Here is a 26282-nt window from a genome sequence, read left to right on the forward strand (position 1 = left end):
AGCACTAACATTTCTTGCCTCTTAATATTATAAGAAAGTCGAAGCATATTTTGTATGTATATATTTAACGTAGGTAGACTGTGGACCTGTGCCCATTGGGATTGTAAACTGACATTCCTCAAACTTGTTTAGCATAATGAGCCGAAAGGGAAGGATGTTCCTCCTGTTACATGTTGAATTTATTCAACAGTGCACTTTGCTTCAGTACATGCCTTTGGCTAAGATTGATTAACTCATCTTCATTCGCCCAGCTGCATCAAAGCCTCTGTTCTTTAACGGTGTGATGAGAAGGAAAAGCCAAAAGGACTGGTAAATTACCAGAAGGCTGCTCTTTGTGAATTATTTTTCCGTTGTATGCTCAATGGACACTTTATTAGGTACAGCAACCCAATGCATAAATGTATGTAGACATGGTCAAGCTGGTCATTTCTTGTTTGGACCAAATATCATAAAGGGGGAGACATGTGATCCAAGTGACTTTGACCATGGAAATATTGTTGGTGCCAGATGGGGTGGTTTGAGTATCTCAGGAAATGCTGACAACTGTCTTGAGAGTTTACAGAGAATAGTGTGAAAAACGAAAAAACAATCCAGTGAGAAGCGGTTCTGCGGGCAAAAAGGAATAGCCAGACTTGTTCAAACTGACAGGAAGGCAGCAGTAACTCAAATAACCATGCGTTACAACAGTGGTGTGCAGAATAGCATCTCTGAACGCACAAACGTTGAACTTCGACGTGGATGGGCTCCAGCAGCAGAAAGTCACAAACATGCACTGTTTGGCCACATTATCAGGTACAGGACAAAACATATAAAGTGGCCACGGAGCGTATATAAAAACACTCCTTGTCATTGGATGAAAGAACATAGAACATTACAGCACAATACAGATCCTTCATGTACAATGTTGTGCTGACCACTTAACATACTCTAAGATCAATCTAACATCATAGCCCTCCATTTTTCTTTCATTCCTTTGCCTACATAAGGGTCTCCTGAATGTCTCAATATGCAGGTGGATTGGGAAAATCAGGTTGGTGCTAGATCTCAAGAGAGGGAATTTTAAGAATGCCTACAAGATGGCTTTTTAGAGTAGCTTGTGATTGAGCCTACCAGAGGAAAGGCAATTTTGAACTAGGTGTTGTGTAATGCCTTCAGTTAGTCCTGACGAAGGGTCTCGGCCTGAAACGTCGACTGCACCTCTTCCTAGAGATGCTGCCTGGCCTGCTACGTTCACCAGCAACTTTGATGTGTGTTGCTTGAATTTCCAGCATCTGCAGAATTCCTGTTGTTGTGTAATGAAACAGGTTTGTTTAAGGAGCTTAAGATAAAGGAGCCCTTAAGAGATAGTGATCATAATATGATAGAATTCACTGTGCAGTTTGAGAAGGAGAAGCTAAAGTCAGATGTATCAGTGTTACCGTGCAGTAAAGGGAATTACAGAGGTATGAGAGAAGAGCTGGCCAAAGCTGACTGGAAGAGGACATTAGCAGGGATGATGACAGCAGGGCTGGTGTTTAGGGGAAAATTTGGAAGGCTCAGGATAGATACATCCCAAAGATGAAGAAGTATTCTAAAGGGAGAATGAGGCAACTATGGCTGACAGAGGAAGTCGAGGATAGTATACAAGCAAAAGAGAAACCATATAATAAAGCAAAAATTAGTGGGAAGTTAAAGTATTTGGAATCTTTTAAAAACCAACAGAAGGCACCTAAAGAAGCCATAAAAAATTAAATATAAAGCTAGCCAACAATATAGAAGAGGATTCAAGAAGTTTTTCAGATATATAAAGACTAAAGGAGCGGTGAGAGTGGATATTGAGCCACTGGAAATGACACTGGAGAGGTAGTAAAGGGGGACAAATATGTGGCAAATGAACTTAAATATTTTGCATCAGCTTTCACTAAGGAAATTCGAGAGTGTGAAGAGGCAGAAGAGAGAGCAGCTGCAATTACTCAGGAGAAGGTACCTGGGAAGCTGAAAGGTCCCAAGTCACTCCCAATCATTACTAAGTCACCTGAGTCAGATGAGAGAGGTAGCTGAAGAGATTGTGGATGAATTAGTAATGATCTTTCAAGAATCACTAGATTCTGGAATGGTTCTCGAGGACTGGAAAACTGCATATGTCACTCTCCACTCTTTAAACAAAGAGGGAGGCAGAAGAAAGGAAATTACAGGCCAGTTAGCCTTACTTCAGTGGACGGAAAAATGTTGGAGTCCATTATTAATGATGAGGTTTCAGGGTACATGGAATATAGAAATCTACAGCAGATTACAGGCCCTTCGGCCCACAGTGTTTTACTGACCATGCAACCTACTCTAGAAACTGCCTAGAATTTCCCTACCTCATAGCCCTCTATTTCTCTAAGCTCCATGTACCTATCTAAGAGTCTTTTAAAAGACCCTATTGTATCCACCTCTACCACCGTTGCTGGCAGTGCATTCCACACACCACTACCCTGTGTGGAAAACTTATCCACCCTGTACCTACTTCTAAGCACCTAAAAATTATACACCCTCATGTTAGCCATTTCAAGCCCTGGGAAAAGGCCTCTGGCTATCCACACGATCAACGCCTCTCATCATCTTATATACCTCTATCAGGTCACTAGGTGTACTAGATCTGTACTAGGTGTCTGTGCTGATTTGTTCATTTACAGTCAATTTAAAAAACATGGCGGCGTATACTGATGATTTCCTCCATCGATAACCATAGGAACTAATACACAGTTTTATAGTGCTGTAGTACTATTGATAGTGTTCTAATTTATTCTGTATTTCATTTAAGTATATAATTTGTTACTCAGTTAAACTTTTTTATCATCACCATCACCAGGTGCCGTGCCCAGTTTGAGCTTTGACTGCCGTGGCCCACACACTCCTGTTTCGGGTCAAGTGGATCAATTCATTGGTATTCATTTCCAATTCTCTGGCTGCTGTCTCCATCATCATTTGTCTTTGTCTTCCTCTTGCTTTCTTCCCTTCAATCTTTCCCATAATTACCATGCATTCTAACTCCTCTTTCCTAATCACATGTCCAATGAAATTACGTTGCCTTTTCATGATCGCATTCATTATTTCTCTTTTTGTGTTTGCTTTGTTCATGACATCCTCGTTAGATATTCATTTCGTCCATGATATTCTTTGCATCCTCCTCAAAAACCACATCTCTGCTGCTATAATTTGTTTCCTCATGTTACTAGATATTGTCCAACATTCTGAGCCATATATAAACTTTTTTATACCCTTTTCAATATTTCCATAAAACTTTGACTAATTAGAGCAGCTGCTGACTTGGACCAAAATGTACTGGTCCTGATGTGTCCCAATTAACCGGAATCCACCATGTTTTCAATTCAAACAGATCTCACTATACATCTGCTTGAGATAAACACCACTATCAGCATGGTGCTGGCAACAAACGTACTGTTTAACAGCAGAAATTAGTGCACTTTAAAATGAAATCTAATGTCTTCTTCAGCTAAACTGTCAAACTATTTGGAAGTTTCAAAGTATAAGGAAAATATTTCAGCAAATTTGAAATGCCACCTAATTAAAAAAGTTAGCTGATGTCAGAACTTCACTTTAATTTGAACAATTTAATTTTTTTTTCTTTGACATGAGTAATCCTTCATTAAGCATTCCTTTTAATGGTGTAATAAGGTTTAATTAAATGTACTTTTCCAAGATCGCCTTCTCTATAAAACTCAAATCTCATTTACTCGGACATGAATGAAGCACAGCCAACTGAGGCAACGTTGACATTTCTAGTTCAAAGTGCCCTGAAAATAATCAAAGGAGGATCTTCCATCATTAAAGCAACTGCTGGCTTTGTCACCATTGTAAGAAAACTCACTTCACTTCGCCTTTGACAGATTGGCAGCAATAAAAGGCAAAATCTTTGGTCTTTGTTGATGAATATGAAAACCTTAAATCTTACAAACAAATAACTTTCAGCCCTTGCAGATGTGTCAACATTCAAATCACAGCAGCTAGAACAGAGCCTGAATAAGGAACCCAGATGAGATTTTAACAAGAGGTCGTTCCACATACATCTCCGGAATCCCTCTCTAATCAAATTGCTGCACTCACCAGACCCCTATTATAAACAGATCCACAATTTGCCATAACATTTCAAACAGGATCTGAATATGTTCACTTTACAATCAAAGTTCAAGGTAAATTTATTATCAAAGTACATACTGTATATGTCATCGTATACAACCCTGATGTTCATTTTCTTGTGGGCATACTCAATAAATCTATAGAATAGTAACCATACCAGAATAAATGAAAGACCACCCAACTAGGTCAAAGACAACTAACTGTGCAAAAAAGAATAATAGAGTCATAGAAAATTACAGCACAGAAACATGCCCTTCAGCCCATCTAGTCCACACTGAAATTGCCTACTCCCACCAGTTTGCACCCGGACCATAGCCCTCCATATCCCTACCATCCATGTACAGACCTATCCAAACTTCTCTTCAGTGTTGAAATTGAGCTTGCATGCACCACTTGTGCTGACAGCTCATTCCACACTCTCATGGCTGTCTGAGTGAAGAAGTTCCCCCTAAAGTTCCCCTTAAATGTTTCACCTTTCACCCTTAACCCATGACCTCTAGTTGTAGTCCCAGCCAATTTTTGTAAATAACTAAAGAATAAATATCGAGAACATGAGATGAAGGGTCCTTGAAAGTGAGTCCATAGGTTGCGGGAACAGTTCAGTGATGGGGCAAGTGAAGTTGAGTGAAGTTATCCCCTCTGGTTCAAGAGCCTGATGAATGAGGAGTAGTAACTGATCTTGAACTTACACTAATGTTTCAAATGTAAACATCTGAAACATCCATTTTAATTTTATTTTATTTAGATATACAGCATGGAACAGGCTGTTTCACCTCAATGAGCCATGCCACCCAGCACCCCACCTATTTAAATCCAGCCTAATCACAGGTTCCTTAAGGTTGTCATAGCAAAAGGAGGTAGTGGGGTTAAGTTCCTTTTAAATGCTTCCAATAGCATGCGCCTCATATAGCCTCTGACAACCAAGTCCAGTTCCTGACCTTCATGTGTGGCTTAGCGACTAAGCCCAGTGGAACCGTTTCTACTGAGAGGAGAAGGGACAAAGGCAGGGTATTGATGCCTTAAACCCAGTCGTTTCAGGCAGAATGGGGCTCGTCGGCCATGGTTGGCAGCACACCTTGGAGAAGGAAAGCTCTGATCTCAAACCTCTGCTGCCTTGCGGCTATACCCACTCACAGGGAAGGCTTCGGGAGTAAATCGAAGGCAGTCCTACGTTGAGTTCAATGCTGATTGGCAACTCATACAACGCTGCTGCTACCAAGCTGTATTGGTCTCTGGCTTTCTTTTGGGTTCATCAGATGTGTAGAGAGGGGGAGCTTGCTACATGGACATCAGCTTCCCCTCTATATTGTACTTGCATATCATGTAGACAGCAACATCCATGTCGACCTCAGCCAACAGGACAATTTACATTGACCAATTAACCTACTCACTGGTAAGTCTTCGGACTGTGGGAAGGAACTGAGCACCCAGGGGAAACCCACTTGGTCAGGGGGAGAACATACAAACTTCTTACAGAGGATGCCAGAATTGGACTCCAAGCTCAGATGCCCTGAAATGTAATACCCCCATGCCACCATGGTGCCCTACACAGAGGCTGTGCAGTTTGATGACTTAGTTCCAGAAAAGTTTATTCAATTAAAATGTAACTAGTCGTACAATTCTGAAGTAATTGAATATCATGCCCCATGGCATATTTATAAATACTTTCATTTCAAGAATAACTTTTGTTTCAATCACCACTTACAATATATTAACAGTTCTACAGTTTGAGCATAAGACCGTTAAACATAGGAGTGGAATTAGGCCATTTGGCCCATTGAGTCTGTTCCGTCATTCGATCATGGCTGATTTATTATCCCTCTCAAACCCATTCTCCTTGCTTCCTCCCTGTAACCTTTGACACCATTACTAATCAAGAACCTATCAACCTCCACTTTAAATACACTCAATGACTTGGTCTCAATAGATGCCCGTGGCAATGAATTCCACAGATTCACTATCCTCTGGCAGAAGAAATTCTTCCCTCATCTCTGTCTAAGAATGACTATTTATGGCCAAGTTTGGCATTTGTCTTCCCTCAATTACCACTCATCTTTTCACTCTCCTTCCTAGAAAAGAATACACTATAAAAACACAACTTTATAACTTCTGTAATTTATATACAAAACCACTTGCTGGCCTTCTTACACTAATTTCAGTTTAGTTCTGGCGGGCATTATTCCACAGTATAAATCCCAGATGAATTTACTTCTCTCTAGCTCCAAACTGCTGATCAGTCAAAAAGAGACAAAAAAATAATAATTTGGAAGTGCCAGGCTAGAACCCACTTCACATTGTCTGGGAATAGTGAGGGAAGCATGGCTCTATACTAACCTGATCTGTAGGGCAGTATAAAACCTTAATACATAGTAGCAGAGTTTCTTCAGACCGTAAGACATGGGAGCAGGATTAGGCCATTCGGCCCATCGAGTCTGGTCCACCATTCCATCATGGCTGATTTATTTTCTCTCCCTCTGGCATTTTCCCATTCTCTCCATAATCAAAAGCCTATCAACCTCTGCTTTAAATATACCCAAAGACACGGCCTTCACGGCCGTCTGTAGCAATTGAATTCTGCAGACTCAACCACTCTCTGGCTACAGAAATTCCTCCTCATCTCTGTTCTAGTGGACGTCCCTCTGTTCTGAGGCTGCGTCATCTGGTTCTAGACTCTCTCACCATAGGAAACATTCTCTCCACATCCACTCCATCTAGCTCTTTCAATATTCGATAGGTTTCAATGAGATCCCCCCTCATTCTTCTAAACTCCAGCGAGTACAGGCCTAGAGCCATTAAATGCTCCTCATATGTTAATCCTGGCAACATTCTCGTAATTCTCCTCTGGACCATCTCCAATGTCAGCACATCTTTTCTTAGATAAGGGGCCCAAGGCTGCTCTCAATACTCCAAGTGCAGTCTGAGCAATGCCTTATAACGACTCATCTTTACATCCTGGCTGTTATAAGAAACGTATGTACAACCTTGCAGCAAAGAGGTTCCAATGGGAATGTTCTCAGGAATGTTATCACAGCTGTAGATAGAATGCAGGAACTCCGGCGTGCAGTCGTTTTCATCAGTGATGTGGATTACCACCTGGAAAAAAGATCAAGCAACAGTGGAAATCAGAAGCTAAGCAGGATAACATGGAATTTGTTTGACCTGTCTGATTTATTTAATTAGAGATACAGTGTGGAACAGGCCCTTCCGGGCCAATGAGACGCACCGCCCAGAAACCCACCTATTTAGTTTCTTCATTCATCATGTGTGACATGGGTGATCATGGTCTTTCCATGACCATGATTGTTCTTGGATAATTTTACCACAGAAGTGGTTTGCCATTGCCTTCTTCTGGGCAGTGTCTTTACCAGACACATGATCCCAGCCATTATCAATACTCTTCTGAGATTGTCTCCCTGGTGTCAGTGGTCACATAAGCAGGACTTGTGATATACACTGGCCTCTCGTACAACCATCCCCCACCTGCTCCCATGACTTCACATGACCCTGATCGGGGGGGCTAAGCAGGTGCTACACCTTGTCCAATGGTGACCCGTAGGCTAGCAGAGGGAAGGAGCACCTTACACCTCGTTTGGAAGAGATGTATCTCCACCTATTTAACACTACCCTAACTGCGGGACAGCTGGCGTTCCTCCTACCCTGTTGAGATAGGAACATGCCTGTCCTAATATGCGAAGTCAAGTGAGCCCCAGTGAACTGGGCGGATGAGATCAACAGGGAGATCCAACGGCCAGGAAAGTGATGCTGTAACATTTTGTAGAGGGCGAAGGGCATGACAAGGCACAGAGAAAGTCACAGTCATCTACTGTAACCAAGGTAGACCCAGTTTGTGACGACTACTCATTCCACTGCAGGTCGAGAGAGTGGAGCTCCCCAGTGCAATGATTTTTCCACTTCAAAAACTTTCCCACACAGGTCTCCTGTCATTGTTGGATACAACGGGCAACAGTTAATCACAGGACAATTTACCATGACCAATTAACCAACTACCAGTACGTCTTTGGCCTTTGGGAGGAAGCGCCCGTGGTTTACAAAAACGCCTTACAGGGAGCTCTGGAAATGAACTCCAACCTCCGATGGCCCAAGCTGTATCAGAGTCTCACAAACCACTGCACTGCCTTGGCACCCCTAATGTGGTCAAGTACAGTTTGTTCTGACCAGGAGTCTTTGACCTGAAATATCACTTTTCCCCCATAAAGGGTGTTGAGCGTTCATAGATGTTCTTCTGCACACCACCGTGTCATTATTTGAGTTACTCTCACCTTCCTGTTAGCTTGAACCAGTCTGGCCATTTCCCTCTGACCTCTCTCATTAACAAGGTGCTTTCGCCCACAGAACTGGATGTTATTTTGTTCTCCACCATCCTTTGTAAACTCTAGACACTACTTTGTGTGAAAATCCCAGGTGATCAGTTTCTGAAATACTCAAACTACCCTGTCTGGCACCAACAATCATTCCATGGTCAAGATCACTTACAGAGTAGATTACATTTTTCCCCATTCTGATATCTGGTTTGAACAAATTTTTGTGCACCACATTTCCTGAGGAAACATTGGAATACGGGAGAGAGAGTTTAAAAAGGCGGGAGAGAGAGTTTAAAAAGGCAGTTCGCACATTTTTCATGCCACAGTTCCCATGGAGACAGTGCATTGCATAGAGGGAGAGAGAGTTCAAAAGAGCAAATGGGGGCAGTTGGCAATTTTAGTGTACCCAGTTCCCAAGGAGACATTTGATTGTTGATAATTAGGCACTTGGCAAGGTCCAATAAAACGAAACAAGAGAAAATCTGCAGATGCTGGAAATCCAAGCAACACACACAAGATGCTGGAGGAACTCAGCAGGCCAGGCAGCATCTATGGAAAAGAGTAAACAGTCAACACCTTGGCCTGAAACAATATCTGTTTGCTCTTTTCCATAGATGCTGTCTGGCCTGCTTAGTTCCTCCAGCATTTTGTGTGTGTTGCTCCGATAAAAAGAAGTTAGATTTAAGCAGAGCAGCTATTGTGAGAGTGGGCCAATGTTAAAGTGGGGATTAGAGAATTTGGCTCATCAAGGCTTTGCTGAAGAGTGATGGAGGCTGTAGATAATTTTTTTTGTTGCTTGTTTTTTCTTTCTTTCTTATCGCACGTTTAGAGCAGTGAGAGTGCCAGGCTGTATAGTGGAAAGCTCCTCTTGCAGATGTGGGAAGGCAGGGAGACCTCTTGAGTCCCTGAAGACTACACCTGTAAGAAGCACATCCAGCCGTAGCTTCTAACGCTCCGCGTTAAGGAAATTGAGCACTGATGAACTCTGGCATTCTGAGGCATTCAAGTCCGGTGACCCAGGTCCGTACCAGAAAACCAGGTATGACTTGTGGAGGGCTATTTCAATGGCGGAGAGACAATTTCGAACGAGGTTGGAGGCAACATCGGATGTACAACTCTGGCAGGGTTTGCAAGACATTTCTTCCTACAAAGCGAAACTTAATAGCATGAATGGCAGTGATGTTTCACTACCAGATGAACTCAACGCCTTCTATGCCCACTTTGAAAAGGAGAATATAACTACAGCTGTGAAGATCCCTGCTGCACCCAGTGATCTCTGTCTCAGAGGCTGATGTTAGTCTGTCTTGAAAGAGAGTGAACCCTCGCAAGGCGGAAGGCTCCGATGGAGCACCTGGTCAGGCTCTGAAAACCTGTGCCAACCAACTGGCGGGCGTGTTCAAGGACATTTTCAACCTCTCACTGCTATGGGCGGAAATTCCCACTTGCTTCAAAAAGGCAACAATTAAAGGCAGTGCCTAAGAAGAATAATGTGGGCTGCCTTAATGACTATCCCCCAGTAGCATTCACATCGACAGTGATGAAATGCTTTGAGAGGTTGGTCAAGACTAGACTGAACTCCTGCCTCAGCAAGGACCTGGACACATTGCAATTTGCCTATCGCCACAATAGGTCAACGGCAGACGCAATCTCAATGGCTCTTTACCACAGCCTGAGACCATCTGGACAATACAAACACCTATGTCAGGATGCTGTTCATCGACTATAGCTCAGCATTCAACATCATCATTCCCACAATCCTGATTGATATGTTACAGAACCTGGGCCTCTGTACCTACCTCTGCAATTGGTTCCTCAGCTTCCTAACCGGAAGGCCACAATCTGTGCGGATTGGTGATAACATCTCCTCTCCACTGACGATCAACACTGGTGCAGCTCAGGGGTGTGTGCTTAGCCCACTGCTCTACTCACTCTATACCTATGACTGTGTGGCTAGGAATAACTCAAATACTATCTATAAATTTGCTGATGATACCGCCATTGTTGGTAGAATTTCAGATGGTGATGAGAGGGCGTACAGGAGTGAGATATGCCAACTAGTGGAGTGGTGCCGCAGCAACAACCTGGCAGTCAACGTCAGTAAGATGAAAGAGCTAATTGTGGACTTCAGGAAGGGTAAGATGAAGGAACATATACGAATCCTCACAGAGGGATCAGAAGTGGAGAGAGTGAGCAGTTTCAAGTTCCTGAGTGTCAAGATCTCTGAGGACCTAACCTGGTCCCAACATGTCGATGTAGTTATAAAGAAGGCAAGACAGTGACTATACTTTATTAGGGGTTTGAAGAGATTTGGCATGTCAACAGAAACACTCAAAAACTTCTAGATGCACCATAGAGAGCATTCAGATAGGCTGCATCACTGTCTGGTATGGAGGGGCACAGGACTGAAAGAAGCTGCAGAGGGTTGTAAATTTAGTCGGCTCCATCTTTGGTGCTAACCTATAAAGTACCCAGGATATCTTCAAGGAGCGGTGTCTCAGAAAGGCAGCGTCCATTATTAAGGACCTCCAGCATGCCCTTTTCTCATTGTTACCATGGGTAGGGGGTACAGAAGTTTGAAGGCACACACTCAACGATTCAGGAACAGCTTCTTCCCCTCTGCCATCTGATTCCTAAATGGACGTTGAACCCGTGAACACTACCTCACTTTTTAATATATATTATTTCTGTTTTGCAAGATTTTTAATCTATTCAATAAACATATACAGTAATTTATCTATTTATTATTATTCTTTTCTTCTTCTTCTATATTATGTATTGCATTGAACTGCTGCTGCTAGGTTAACAAATTTCACAACACTTGCCGGTGATAATAAACCCGATTCTGATTCTGGTTCATTGAGGAGGCTGAAGGGGTTGATGGACAACTCATGCAGGGATGTAGTTACTCTCAGAGTGCAGGACGTAGGTGACTGGGTGATCGTCAGGAGGAGGAAAGTCGATCAGCAGCAACTGCAGAATACCCCTGTGGCTGCTCCCCTCAACAACAGGTATACCTCTTGGGATACTGTTGGCGGGGAGGTGGGAATGACTCACCAGAGGAAAGCCACAGCGGGCAGGTCTCTGGCAGTGAGTCTGGCTCTGTGGCTCAGGAGGGAAAAGGGAAGAAGAGGCATGCTGTAGTGACAGCGGATTTGTTGGTTAGCAGAACAGAAAGGAGGATATGTGTTTGAAAACGCGATTCCCACACACAAAAGTTGCTGATGAACGCAGCAGGCCAGGCAGCATCTCTAGGAAGAGGTACAGTTGACGTTTCGGGCCGAAACCCTTCGTCAGGACTAACTGAAAGAAGAGCTAGTAAGAAGGTATATTGATTCCCGAGTGCCAGTGTCAGGGACATCTCAAATCGAGTCCACAGCATTCTTAAGTGGGAGGGTGAACAGCCAGAGGTCATGGTCCACGTAGGTACCAATGACATGGGTAGGACAAGTGACGAGGTTCTACATAGGGAGTTTAGAGAGTTAGGTGCTAAGTTAAAGGGCAGGAGCTCCAGGGTTGTGATCTCAGGATTGCTGCCTGTGCCACGTGCTAGTGAGGTCAGAACTAGGAAGATTATACAGTCTTCAGATTTCTGGATCATTGGGCTCTCTTCCAGGGAAGGTGGGGACTGTACAGAGGGGAGGGTTTGTACCTGAACTGGAGGGAGACTAATATCCTGGTGGGAAGGTTTGTTAAATCTGCACAGGGTGGTTTAAACTAGAGTTGCAGGTGGATGGGACCCAGAGTACCAAAACAGATAGTGGAGAGATTGTAGAAATAAATGCTGTTAAGCCTACATACTAAGCCAGGAATCAAAAGGTCGGGCATGGTGGGACTAATGTTCTGAGCTGCGTATATTTCAATGCAAGGAGCATCGTAAAAAAGGCAGATGAGCTCAGGGCATGGAATTATGATATTGTAGTCATTAGTGAAACCTAGTTGTAGGAGGGGCAGGACTTGCAGCTCAATATTCCAGAGTTCTGTTTTAAATGGGATAGAGCGGCAGGGATTAAAGGAGGAGGGGTGGCATTACTAGCCAGGGAAAATGTCATGGCAGTGTTCAGCCATGACAGTCTGGAGAACTCTTCTAATGAGGCTTTATGGGTAGAACAGAGGAATACATATAAGATGATGAGAGGTGTGTAAGATGATGAGGGGCATTGATCATGTGGATAGCCAGAGGCTTTTTCCCAGGGCTGGAATGGCTAATACGAGAGGGCATAGTTTTAAGGCGCTTGGAAATAGGTACTGAGGGGATGTCAGGGGTAAATTTTTCACACAGTGGTGGATGCATGGAATGTACTGCCGGCAGCGGCAGTGGAAGTGGATACAATATGGTCTTTTAACAGCTTCTTAGAAAGGTACATGGAGTTTAGAAAATAGAGGGCTATGTACAAGAGAAATTCTAGGCAGTCTCTAGAGTAGGTTATATGGTCAGCACAACATTGTGGGTCGAAGGGCCTGTAATGTACTGTAGATTTCTATGTTCTAATATGAAAGGTATTGGGATACCTTTATTACTGGGATTACATGACATTCCTACATTACAGGATCCCATATTATTGGGATTGCATTACAGAGTACACAACAGTCCATTGGACTTAGAGGAACAAGTTTGCAAAGAGATCACAGACTGTTGCAAGAAACATAAAGCTGTGCTAGCAGGTGATTTTAACTTTCTACATATTGACTGGGACTCCTATACTGTAAAAGAGCTGGCATGGAAAAATGTTTTTCAAATGTGTTCAGGAAACTTTCCTTCATCAGTACCTAGAAGTCCCAATGACAGAGTGTGTGATACCTGATCTGCTATCAGGTAATGTGACAGGGCACATGACAGAATTTTGTGTAGGGGAACACTTTGCATCTAGTGATCACAATGCCAGTAGTTTCAAAGTAATTATGGAAAAAGATAGGTCTGGTCCTCGGGTAGAGATTCTAAACTGGAGAAAGGTCAATATTGATGGTATCGGAAAGATCTGGAAAGTTTAGATTGGGACAGGATGTTTTCTGGTAAAGGTGTACTTGGTAAGTAGGAGGCCAACAAAAGTGAAATGTTGAGAGTACAAAGCTTGTATGTGCCTGCCACAATAAAAGGTAGGGATAACAAGAGAAGGGGACATTGGTTTTCGAGAGATATTGAGGTCCTGGTTAAGTAAAAAAAGGAGGAGCATGGCAGGTGTTGGCAGGTAGGAACAAATGAGGAGCTTGTGGAATATAAAAAATGCAAGGGAACACTTAAGAAAGAAATCAGGAGGGCCTTTGACAAAGTGCCACACATGAGGCTTCTTACCAAGTTAAGAGCCCATGGTATTACAGTAAAGTTACTAACATGGTTAGAGCATTGGATGATTGGTAGGAGGCAGTGAGTGGGAATAAAAGGATCCTTTTCTAGTTGGCTGCCAGTGACTAGTGGTGTTCCGCAGGGGTGGTGTTGGGACCGCTTCTTTTTATGCTGTATATAAATGATTTAGATGATGGAATAGATGACTTTGTTGCCAAGTTTGCAGATGATACGAAGATTGGTGGAGGGACAGCTAGTGCTGAGGAAACAGGTAGGATGCAGAAGGACTTAGACAGATTAGGAGAATGGGCAAGAAAGTAGCAAATGAAATACAATGTTGGAAAATGCATGGTCATGCACCTTGGTAGTAGAATTAAATGTGTGGACTGTTTTCTAAATGGGGAGAAAATCCAGGAATCTGAGATGCAGAGGGACTTGGGAGTCCTTGTGCAGAACACTCTGAAGGTTAACTTGCAGGTTGAGTCAGTGGTGAGGAAGGCAAATGCCATGTTAGCATTCATTTCAAGAGGTCTTCTTTAGCCAAAGGGTAGTGAATTTGTGGAATTTGTTGCCACATACAGCTGTGGAGGCCAGGTTGTTGGGTGTATTTAAGGCAGAGATTGATAGGTTCTTGATTGGACATGGCATCAAAGGTTACGGGGAGAAGGCCAGGAACTGGGGTTGAGGAGGAGATTAAAACAAAGGATCAGCCATGATTGAATGGTGGAGCAAGCTCGATGGGCCAGATGGCCTAATTCTGCTCCTATGTCTTATGGTTTTATGATTAAGGATAGTCAACATGGCTTTGTGTGTGGCAGACCTTATAACCAGTCTTATAGAGACCTTATTTTCGAGAAAGTTACCAGTAAAGTTGAGAAAGTGAGGCAGTCCGTATTGTCTACATGGACTTTAGCAAGGCCTTTGACGAGGTCACGCATGTGAAGTCGGTCAAGTAGTTCATCACCTGGCACCAAGGCCATGCTCTTTTCTTGCGGCTGCCATCAGGTAGAAGGTACAAGTGCCTCAGGACTTACACCACCAGGTTTAAGAACAGTTATTATCCCTTAATCATCAGGCTCTTGAACAAAAGGGGATAACTACACTCACTTACCCATGCATTGACATGTTCCTACAACCAATGATCTCACTTTAAGAATTCTTTATCTCATTATCTCAATTCCTCATTATTTATTGCTATTTATTTATATTTGCATTTACACAGTTAGTTGTCTTCTGCACCATATTTTATTTTTCATTGACTCTGTTACGGTTACTGTTCCATAGATTTGCTGAGTATGCCCACAGGAAAATGAATCTCAGAGTTGTATATGGCAACATAAATGTACTTTAATAGTAAACTTTACTTTGAACTTTCAATGAGCAGGGGTACAGATGTCTCTGATGAAGTGGCCACTGAGTGTATTTCTCCTGAACTCACAACGCTACACTCTGTAATTACCGTGAATGCCTACAAGGAAATGAATCACAGCGTAGTAGAAGGTGACATATTTGTACTTTGATAACAAATTTCCTTTGAACTTTGAGATAGGACGTGATTACGCCCAGAATTCTTTTTCTCATGCTTGTTCACTTACTTAGATATCGCACAGTTACTTTCCCTAAGCAGGAAGGCTGACTAACACCTCCACCCACGACTTTATTATTTCCTGTCAGTCACCTTATGTACAACCTAGCCATACATTATAAACATACAATCAATCTACTTATAGAATCTTTCTTATGTATTTATATTTATCGTGTTTTATTATTATTTTTTCTCAGCTCAGGTTGGTAACCACACTCATTTCTCAGTTGCTAGAAACTTACAGACTATTCTAGTGGTGTTTAGTATTGTGGCTTTATGGAGATTTATATAAATATTGCTGTATACCCCTAATTGTTTAATGCCATTGTGTAGTGCCTTTGGGATGACATCAGTTATAGATATCATTATCGGGACAATGTATACCCTGTTCATGTTCCATAGTCTTTCAATTTCCTCTTTTAATTCAGCATATTTCTGGTGTTTTTCACTTATTGATTTCTGTAAGTTATGTGTGTTTGGAATGATTCTATCTATTAAATAAGTTGTTCTTGCTTGTTTATCCTGTATTATTATATCCAGACAGTTATTATGGATTGCCCTATCTGTAATAACAGATTGGTCGTAATATAATTTGCGATATTCTGACTCTGAAGCTTGATCAGGCTTGTATTTATAGTAAGGTATGATTTCTTTTAAGAGTTTGTATTTTAAAGCAAGATGTTGGTGAATGACGTTTGCCACTTGATTGTGTCTGTGTAAGAGTGTGTTAAACTGCTACAGGATCCTGTAATGTGTTGGATTGTTTTTGGTTCCTCTTGGCATTTTCTATATTTATCTCTTGAACTTGTTGGACTTCTATTATGCATTTTTGATTTTTTTTGTGTTATTGCTACAAGGAACCTTTGTGCTTCTGGGAAGAGGTCTCCAACACTGAGCCAGGCGTTTGACGCTTCCTTGTCGACATCTAGTCTGCTCAGACCATGGGGATGTCTTCCATGGAGGTCATGCTCTTCCATTGGTTAATGTTTTCTTCAATAGTGATAATGTCTTCATTTTCCTGAGTTGTAGTCACATTTAAGTTCAGTGGTGTATTTACTTCTTATCAGAAATGCACACGCTTGCGTGGAGTGCAGATTCCTGTTTTCGTTGATGAAGGTCTATTCTTAGAAGATTTATCTAACTGTTGTGTAGATTTTTAATGTCTCTTATTCCTTTTCCCACTTCTGTCCTAGGTAGTGTTAATCTGAATGCATTTGAATGTATGTAATATTTTCTGAAATTTGTCATTATTATCATTATTATTATTATATTTTTTAACTTTTGTAGGATTTTTTTTGTGCTGTATCAGATCTGGAGTAACAATTATTTCATTTTCCTTACACTTGTGTACAGGAATTGCATTAAACTGTCTAGCATCTTGAATCTTGACTAAAAAAAAGTCCTTAACCAAATTCAATCAAGCAAAAGAAAAATAATTGCCCAGACCATATGACAAATAATTTCATTAAAATCAGCTCAGAAAGTGTCAGCATTTAGTCCAAGCAGGAGTACTACACGACAGGATTACTGGCATTTTCATGTGTGGATTCACAGATGGTGCCCATATTGGAAGAGAGCAAGTCTATTAATCAGGAGCGCAACAGCTTGAGAGTGGGTTTAAGGCGGCTCCAGGGCGTTTCCTCAAAGAAAGTCTTGTCAGAAAATCTGTGCCTTTGTTGTTTACCCAATCTGCATCACCCTCTGCAAAAATGGCTTTAATTTGGCTGTCGATTTCTAACATACTATTGATCTCAAACAATCTCACTTTATATGACTTCCTCATGTAAGATGGAAAGACAGAATACTGCATTTCTGCACACTTTCTGTTAAAGCAAAAGAAAGGCTTTAGAATTTGCTCTGAACTATTCAGAATCAGAATCAGGTTTTAAACTTCATGGTTGGCATGGTAGCATTGTGGTGAGCAAAACGCTTTAACAGCCACCTGGGTTCATTTCTCACTGCTGCCAGTATACTGAAGTTAGGTTATATAGCAAAATATTAACTTCAGCAACTAACTTCAGACCTGATCATGGACTAGAGATTAAATTTAAAATGCAGCTCTGGACAATAGGTTCCTAGAGCTGTTAACTGAAAAACCAGACAATGCGGACTAACATTGGCTTCGGTTGTCTGGTGTGTGGGTGTGAAGAAGGTGGTGTGAAAGTTATATGTAATTTAAAGGAATCATTGTATATACATTGCAAATATAGAATTTCCTTTTGAGCTTTAGCATATACAATGACATGTAATGTTGGGTGGAGCAGGCCTCTTCCTCTGAAGGGGCCTCAATATGATGCCTGTGTCTCATTTTGTTGAATAAAAGACTATTTCATGTCTGTCAGCTGTGTCTCTCCAGTGATTTTGTTCACATTACACCAGCCTGTAAGGAGTTGTATGTCTCTCCCCGTCACTGCGTGGGTTTCCTCTGGGAGCTCTGGTTTCCTCCCCCATTTCAGACATACCGGTCGGTAGAATTGTCCTGTGATTAGGCGAGGGTTAAACCAGGGGTTGATGGGTGGTGTGGTTTAATTGTCTGGAAGGGCCTACTTCCAGCTGTATCTCAATAAAATAAAATAAAAAATAACATCACAGAAATACAATATGTTGTGAAATTTGTTTTGTACCAGCAGTACAGTTCAATACTGGGTCCAATGAAAGGTTTTGGCTCAGAAAGCCTGACCTGCTGAATTCCTCCAGCATCTTGTATGTGTTACTCTGGATTTCCAGCATCTGCAGAAACTCTGTGTTAACTCATGCAAAAGTGGAATAACAAGGTAGTGTTCAGAAATTCATGGGCCGTTCAGAAATCCAATGCTGGGGAGATGCTGCTCCTAAAACCTTGAGTGTGTGTCTTCAGACTCCTGAGCCTCCTCTTTGATGGCAACAATGAGGAGAGGGCAAGTCCTGGGTGATGCGCATCCTGAATGGTGGATGCTGCCTTCTTGAGGCATTGTCTTTTGAAGGTGTCCTTGACTGAGGCTTTGGGATCATTGGTTTAAAATATCTGCTCTTCATTTGTTCTTGCTGCCACAACAGTACTATCGGGAGTGGGTCATCGCCACAACAGTACTGTCGGGAGTGGGTCATCACCACAGCCCTTCCCATATTGAGGCAGAACATTCTCATCAGAAAGTTCAAAGGGATGCATTGGTTAATTACAGGACATGCAAACTTTGACCCTTGACAACGGAGAGATGCACGAAATGCAGTAGTCAGAAACTAAGTGTGGGTCAGGTGATGTTGCACCTGACCCATGAGACGATATGACCATAGAATATGGGAACAGAATTAGGCCATTCAGCCCATCGAGTCTGCTCTACCATTTGATCATGGATGATTTATTATCCCTCTGAATCCCATTCTCCTGCCTTCTACCTGTAATCTTTGATCCCCTGACTAATCAAGACCCGATCAATTTTCACTTTAAATATACACAATGACTTGGCCTCCACAACTGTCTGTGGCAATAAATTCCACAGATTCACCACCCTCTGGCTAAAAGGAATTCTCCTTCATCTCTGTTCCAATTGGGTGTCCCTTTATTCTGAAGATGTGCCCTCTGGTCCTAGACTCTCCCACACGATAGGAAACATCCTCTCTACATTCACTCTATCTAGCCCTTTCAATATTTGATCAGTTTCAATATTTGATAAGGTTAACACACCATATGCCTTCTTAACCATCTTCTCAACTTGTGTGGCATCTTTGAGGGATCTATGGACATAGGACCCCACAATCCCTCTGTTCCTCCACACTGCTAAGAGTCCTGCCATTAACTCTGTATTCTGCCTTCCAACTCAACTTTCCAAAGTGAATCACTTCACGTCTTCTAGTTTGAAATGCATCTGCCAATTCTCAGCCCAGCACTACATCCTGTAGCCTTCTACACTATTCACAGCTCCACCAACTTCCTGATGATGGATGCTGCTTTCCTGTCATCTGCAAACTTATTAGCCCACCCTTCCACTTCCTCATCCAAGCCCTCCAAGTATGGTGTTTCTATATTACTTCCTTAGAAGTTTGCACAGATTCAGTACGACATCTAAAACTTTGACAAACTTCTACAGATGTGTGATGGAGAGTGTATTGACTAGCTACATCACAGCCTGGTATGGAAACACCGATGCCCTTGAATGGAAAATCCGACAAAAAGTAGAAGATATGGGTAAAGCCCACCCCTACATTTACACAGAGCGTTATCGTGGGAAACCAGCATCCATCATCAAGAACTCCTACCATCCAGACCATGCTCTCTACTCACTGCTGCCATCAGGAAGAAGGTACACGGGCTTTGGGACTCACACCACCAGGTTCAGGAACAGTTATTACCCCTCAACCATCAGGCTCTTGAACGAGAGGGGATAACTTCACTCAACTTGACTTGCCCCATCACTGAACTGTTCCCACAACCTATAGACTCACTTTAAAGGACTCAGGTTCTCGATACTTATTGCTTATTTATTTATTATTATTATTTATTTTACTCTGTCTTTCTGTATTTGCTCAGTTTGTTGTCTTTTGCAGACTGGTTGAACATCCTCATACCTCAGTGACACTGGTGAGACCTGTCTCAGCTTCCTGCACCCGGACCAGCAGATGGTAGAGGTGAGGTTCACTTTCATAGTCAATGCTGTGTATCAGACTCAACTCCCCGTTCTCCTCGTTGATACTGAAGAGATTGTTGGGACTGATCAGCAGAGAATAGGATAGAGGCTTTCTCTGGAATGAAGTGGCTTCCACGACGATAATTCTAACAAAAGAAAGAATAATTTTTTTATGGAAATGTAATACTACTTGTGGATAACATAGTTTCTTATTCACCATGAAGTACAAATGTAAAATGTCCACTAATCAATGAGTACCTTGCAAATTCTAAAATTCAGCTTTCCTATCTATCTTAATATCTGTATTGCATTTAGTCATTGAGACATAGAACACTACAGCACAGAAACAGGCCCTTCTGCCCATCTAGTCCATACCAAACCGTTTAAACTGCCAACTCCCATTGACCTACACAGGGACCTGAGCCCTCCATACCGCTCACATCCATGTACGATAAGACCATAAAACATAGTGTAATGCCCTGGGAAGGGTTTCACTTTTGGGGTTATGACTAGAGGTAATGGGGGCTTTGGAATGTGCGTGGTCCAATGAGAGGAGTGCTTTTTCCTTTCTTGTGTGCCCGAGAATGAGGTATTTGTGGTCTTTTGTTCGGCAGAAGACGGAGAATGAAGATGTCAGAATGGAGAGGTCATAGACTGCAGGACTAAGTGGACTTAGAATGGGATCAGGAGTCGACGACGCCCAGGGGAAATCGATGGAGGATTAATGGAAGGGAAACCATGAGCTCCAATGTGCACATTAGACTCTTTCATTAAAATGGGCCCTTTTCCTTTTGTATTCTTTACTAACCCTCTAGTCAAATTAAGAATTATAAAGCTAAATCGTTTAATTACATATGGTGTACTGTTTGTTATTTCGTGGTACTGATTTGTAACAGGGAACACATCACACAGCATCCACCCAAACAGGAGATTTTGCACCTCAGATTTCACACGTTTGGCAGGGCCAGTGACTGTCTTCCCTAAACTAACGCCGCCAGCCAAACCTGAGGGTTACAATAGGAGCAGAATTACACCATTCAGCCCATTGAGTCTGCTCCGCCATTCCATCATGGTTGATCCCGGATCCCACTCAACTCCATACACTTACCTGCTTGCCATATCCTTTGATGCCCCGACAGATCAGGAAACGATCAACTTCCGCCTTAACTATACACATGGATTGACCTCCAGTGCAGTATGTGGCAGAGCATTCCACAGATTCACTACTGTCTGGCTAAAAGAAATACTCCTTACCGCTGTTCTAAAGGGTCACCCCTCACTGTAGGAAACATCCACCCTATCCAGTCCTTTTAACATTCAATAGGTTTCAATGAGATCCCCCCGCATTCTTCTATATTCCAGTGAGTACAGGCCCAAAGCTGCCAAATGCTCCTCATATATTAACCCCTTCATTGCTGGCATCATCCTCGTGAACTTCCTCTGGACTCTCTCCAATAACAACAAATCCTTTCTGGGATATGGGGCCCAAAACTGTTGACAATACTCCAAGTGCGGCCTGACTAGTGTGTTATAAAGGCTCAGCATTATCTCATTACTTTTATGTGACTGGAAAATTGCAAATGTTACTCCGCTACTTAAGAAGGGTGGGAGGCAGCAGAAAGGAAACTATAGACCTGCTAACCTGACATCGGTGGTTGGGAAGTTGTTGGAATCGATTGTTAGGGATGAGATTACAGAGAACCTGAAGGCACATGACAAGATAGGCCAAAGCCAGCATGGTTTCCTGGAAGGAAAATCCTGCCTGACTAACCTACTGCAATTTTTTGAGGAAATTACAAGCAGGGTAGACAAAAGAGATGCAGTAGACGTGGTGTACTTGGATTTTCAGAAGGCCTTTGATAAGGTGCTGCACATGAGGCTGCTTAGCAAGATAAGAGCCCACGGAATTACAGGGAAGTTCCTAGCATCGGTGGAGCATTGACCGATCAGCAGAAAACAGAGAGTGGGAATAAAGGGATCCTATTCTGGCTGGTTGCCGGTTAGCACTGGAGTTCCACATGGGTCAGTGTTGGGACCACAGCTTCTTACGATGTATGTCAATGATTTGGACTATGGGATTAATGGATTTGTGGCTAAATTTGCCGATGATACAAAGATAGGTGGAGGAGTGGGTAGTGTTGAGGAAGCAGAGAGCCTGCAGAGAGACTTAGATAGTTTGGGAGAATGGGCAAGGAAGTGGCAAATGAAATACAATGTTGGAAAGTGTATGGTCATGCACTTTGGTGGAAGAAATAAACGGGCAGACTATTATTTAGATGGGGAGAGAATTCAAAATGCAGAGATGCAAAGGGACTTGGGAGTCCTTGTGCAGAATACCCTAAAGGTTAACCTCCAGGTTGAGTCGGTGGTGCAGAAGGCGAATGCAATGTTGGCATTCATTTCTGGAGGTATAGAATATAAGAGCAGGGATGTGATGTTGAGGCTCTATAAGGCACTCATGAGACCACACTTGGAGTATTGTGTGCAGTTTTGGGCTCCTTATTTTAGAAAGGGTATACTGACATTGGAGAGGGTTCAGAGAAGATTCACGAGAATGATTCCAGTAATGAAAAGGTTACAGTATGAGGAATGCCTGGCAGCTCTTGGGCTATATTCCTTGGAGTTCAGGCGAATGAGGGGGGGATCTCATAGAAACATTCTGAATGTTAAAAGGCCTGAACAGATTAGATATAGCAAAGTTATTCCCTATGGTAGGCGAGTCTAGGACAAGAGGGTATGACTTCAGGATTGAAGGACGTCCATTTAGAACAGAGATGCAGAGAAATGACTTTAGTCAGAGGGTGGTAAATCTGTGGAATTTGTTGCCACGAGCAGCTGTGGAGGCCAAGTCATTGGGTGTACTTAAGGCAGAGATAGATAGGTTCTTGATTATCCAGGGCATCAAAGGGTATGGGGAGAAGGCAGGGTAGTGGGGATGACTGGAAAAATTAGATCGGCCCACGATTGAATGGTGGAGCAGACTCGATGGGTTAAATGGCCTACTTCCACTCCTATATTTTATGGTCTAATGGTCTTATATTCTATTCCCTTTGAAATAAATGCCAACATTGCATTTGCCTTCTTTACCACAGACTCAACCTGTAAATTAACCTTCTGGGAGTCTTGCACGAGGACTCTTAAATCCCTCTGCACCTCTGATGTTTAAACCTTCTTCCCATTTAGATAATAGTCTGCACTATTGTTCCTTTTACTAAAATGCATTAACATACATTTCCCAGCACTGTATTCCATCTGCCACTCTTTTGCCCATTCTTCGAATTTAACTAAGTCCTGATGCAATCACATTGCTTCCTCAGCATTAACTACCCCTCCACTTATCTTCGTGTCATCCACAAACTTTGCCACAAAGCCATCAATTCCATTATCTAAATCATTGCCAAACAACGTGAAAAACAGCAGTCCCAATACTGACCCTTAAGGAGCACCGCTAGTCACTGGCAGCCAACCAGAAAAGGTCCCTTTTATTCCCACTCACGGTACCCACCTGCCAGCCATTCGACTATCCATGCCAGTATCTTTCCTGTAACGCCATAGGATTTTATCTTGTTAAGCAGCCTCATGTGTGGCACTTTATCAAATGCCTTCTGAAAACAAGTAAATGACATCCACTGTCTCTTCTTTGTCCACCCTGTTTGCTACTTAGAAACATAGAAACATAGAAAACCTACAGCCCAATACAGACCCTTCAGCCCACAAAGCTGGGTTGAACATGTCCTTAGCTTAGAAGTTACCTAGGGTTACCCTTAGCCCTCTATTTTTCTAAGCTCCATGTACCTATCCAGGAGTCTCTTAAAAGACCCTATCGTATCCGCCTCCACCACCATCGCCAGCAGCCTATTCCACACACTCACCACTCTGCGTAAAAAACTTACTCCTGACATCTCCTCTGTACCTACCTCCAAGCACCTTAAAACTGTGCCCTCACGTGCTAGCTATTTCAGCCCTGGGAAAAAGCCTTTGACTATCCACAGGATCAATGCCTCTCATCATCTTATACACCTCTGTCAGGTCACCTCCCATCCTCCGCCACTCCAAAAAGAAAAGGCTGAGTTCACTCAACCTTTTCTCATAAGGCATGCTGCCCAATCCAGGCAACATCCTTGTAAGTCTCCTCTGCACCCTTTCTATGGTTTCCACATCCTTCCTGTAGTGAGGCGACCAGAACCGAGAACAGTACTCCAAGTGGGGTCTGACCAGGGTCCTGTATAGCTGAAATATTACCTCTCGGCTCCTAAACTCAATCCCACGATTGATGCTTTCTTAACCACAGAGTCAACCTGCACAGCAGCTTTGAGGGTCCCATGGACTCGGACCCCAAGATCCCTCTGATCCTCCACACTGCCAAGAGTCTTACCATTAATACTATACTCTGCCATCATATTTGACCTACCAGAATGAACTATCTCACACTTATCTGGGTTGAACTCCATCTGTCACTTCTTAGCCCAGTTTTGCATCCTATCAATGTCCCGTTGTAACCTCTGACAGCCCTCCACACTATCCACAACACCCCAATCTTTGTGTTAGCAGCAAATTTACTAAACCATCCCTGGACTTCCTCATCCAGATCATTTATAAAAATCACGAAGAGTAAGGGTCCCAGAACTGATCCCTGAGGCACACTACTGGTCACCAACCTCCATGCAGAATATGACCCGTCTACAACCACTCTTTGCCTTCTGTTGGTAAGCCAGTTCTGGATCCACAAAGCAATGTCCCCTTGGATCCCATGCTTCCTTACTTTCTCAATAAGCTTTGCATGGGGTACTCTATCAAATGCCTTGCTGAAGTTCATATACACTACGTCTACTGCTCTACCTTCATCAATGTATTTAGTCCAATTCTCAAAAAATTCCATCAGGCTTGTAAGGCACTTTGACCTGCCTTTAACAAAGCCATGCAGACTATTCCTAATCATATTATGTCTCTCCAAATGTTCATAAATCCTGCCTCTCAGGGTATTTTCCATCAACTCACCAACAACTGAAGTAAGACTCACTGGTCTATAATTTTCTGGGCTACCTATACTCCCTTTTTTGAATAAGGAACAACATCTGCAACCCTTCAATCCTCTGGAACCTCTCCCGTCCCCATTGATGATGCAACGATCATTGCCAGAGGCTCAGCAATCTCCTCCCTCACCTCCCACAGTAGCCTGGGGGAAAGATATACCAACTTCCTCAAAGAACTCTAACAGATTTGTTAGGCATGATTTCCCTTTACAGAAAACATGTTGCCTTATTTTATTTTTTTTAGAACTCATCCAAACTTCTCTTAAATGTTGGAATCAAGTCCACATCCACCACTTGCATTGGCCGCTCGTTTCACACCCCGAATGAAAAGGTTCCCTCCCATGATCCCAGTGAAAATTTCATCTTTCACCTTAACCCACGTCCTCTATTCTAGTCTCACCCAATCTCAGTGGAAAGAACCTACTTGCACTTACCCCATCTATACCCCTCAAAATTTTGTATACCTCTATCATATCTGCTCTCTGCCTCCTACAGTCCAGGGAGTAAAGCCAGTGAATCCTGGGGTTTGGAGTTCAATTCCAGAGCTGTCCTGTAAGGAGTCTCTGCATGTCCCCCCCCCCCCATGGAATTCATGCGTTTCCCCCACATCCTCTGGTTTCCTCCCACAGACCCACGATGTACCAGGTAGGTTAACTGGACATTGTAAATTGTCCTGTGATTAGGTTAGGGTTAATCGGATTTGTTGGAGGTTGTGGGTTGGAATGGCTCAAAGGGCCAGAGGGCCTACTCCACGCCGATTCCTAAATAAATGAAATTCTAATGCATTCAACCTTTCCTTAAAACTCAGGTCCTCAAGTCCCAGCAGCATCCTTGTAAATTTTCTCTCTTCTCCTTCAATCTTATTGATATCTGTTAGTCGGTTCTGGTCACCTCACTGAGGATTTGGAGAGGGTGTAGAAGAAGTTTACGAGACATGGATTAGAGGGTGTGAGTTGTCAGGAGAGGTTAGACAAACTTGGGTTGTTTTCTCTGGAGCAGTGGAGGCTGAAGAGAGATCTACTTTTGATAAGTTTAGATAGATAGGCAATATCTTTTTCCCTGGGTTGAAGTATCTAATACTAGAGGGCTTGCATTTAAAGCAAGGGTAGCCAACCTTTTTTATGCCTTGGCTCCTGACCATTTTCGTGGGGTACCTGGACCCGAGGTTGGGAACGCCTGACCTAAAGTGACGGAGTAAGCTGAAAGAAGATATGCAGGACATTTTTTTTTACATGCCTTGGTTCCTGAAGGTTGTCATAACTGGGGGTGGCAGTGGAGTTAAGTTCCTATTACCTATTAAATGCTCCCAGTGGCGTGTGTCTCAAATAGACTCTG

General features: G+C 42.8%; 1 protein-coding gene across 1 annotated transcript in view; it reads right to left on the minus strand.

Annotated features, from left to right (window-relative positions):
* Nucleotides 1–26282, minus strand: part of LOC140201278 (neural-cadherin) — a 286782-nt gene that overhangs the window by 100163 nt on the left and 160337 nt on the right. The window contains exons 4-5 of the mRNA XM_072265547.1: nt 19856–20060; nt 7104–7215 (exon numbers count right to left, since the gene is read on the minus strand). Coding sequence (XP_072121648.1) covers nt 7104–7215; nt 19856–20060 — 317 coding nt within the window. The remainder of the gene's footprint in view (nt 1–7103; nt 7216–19855; nt 20061–26282) is intronic.

The sequence above is a fragment of the Mobula birostris genome, chromosome 1 (assembly GCF_030028105.1).
Source record: "Mobula birostris isolate sMobBir1 chromosome 1, sMobBir1.hap1, whole genome shotgun sequence".
NCBI classification, from domain to species: Eukaryota; Metazoa; Chordata; class Chondrichthyes; order Myliobatiformes; family Myliobatidae; genus Mobula; species Mobula birostris.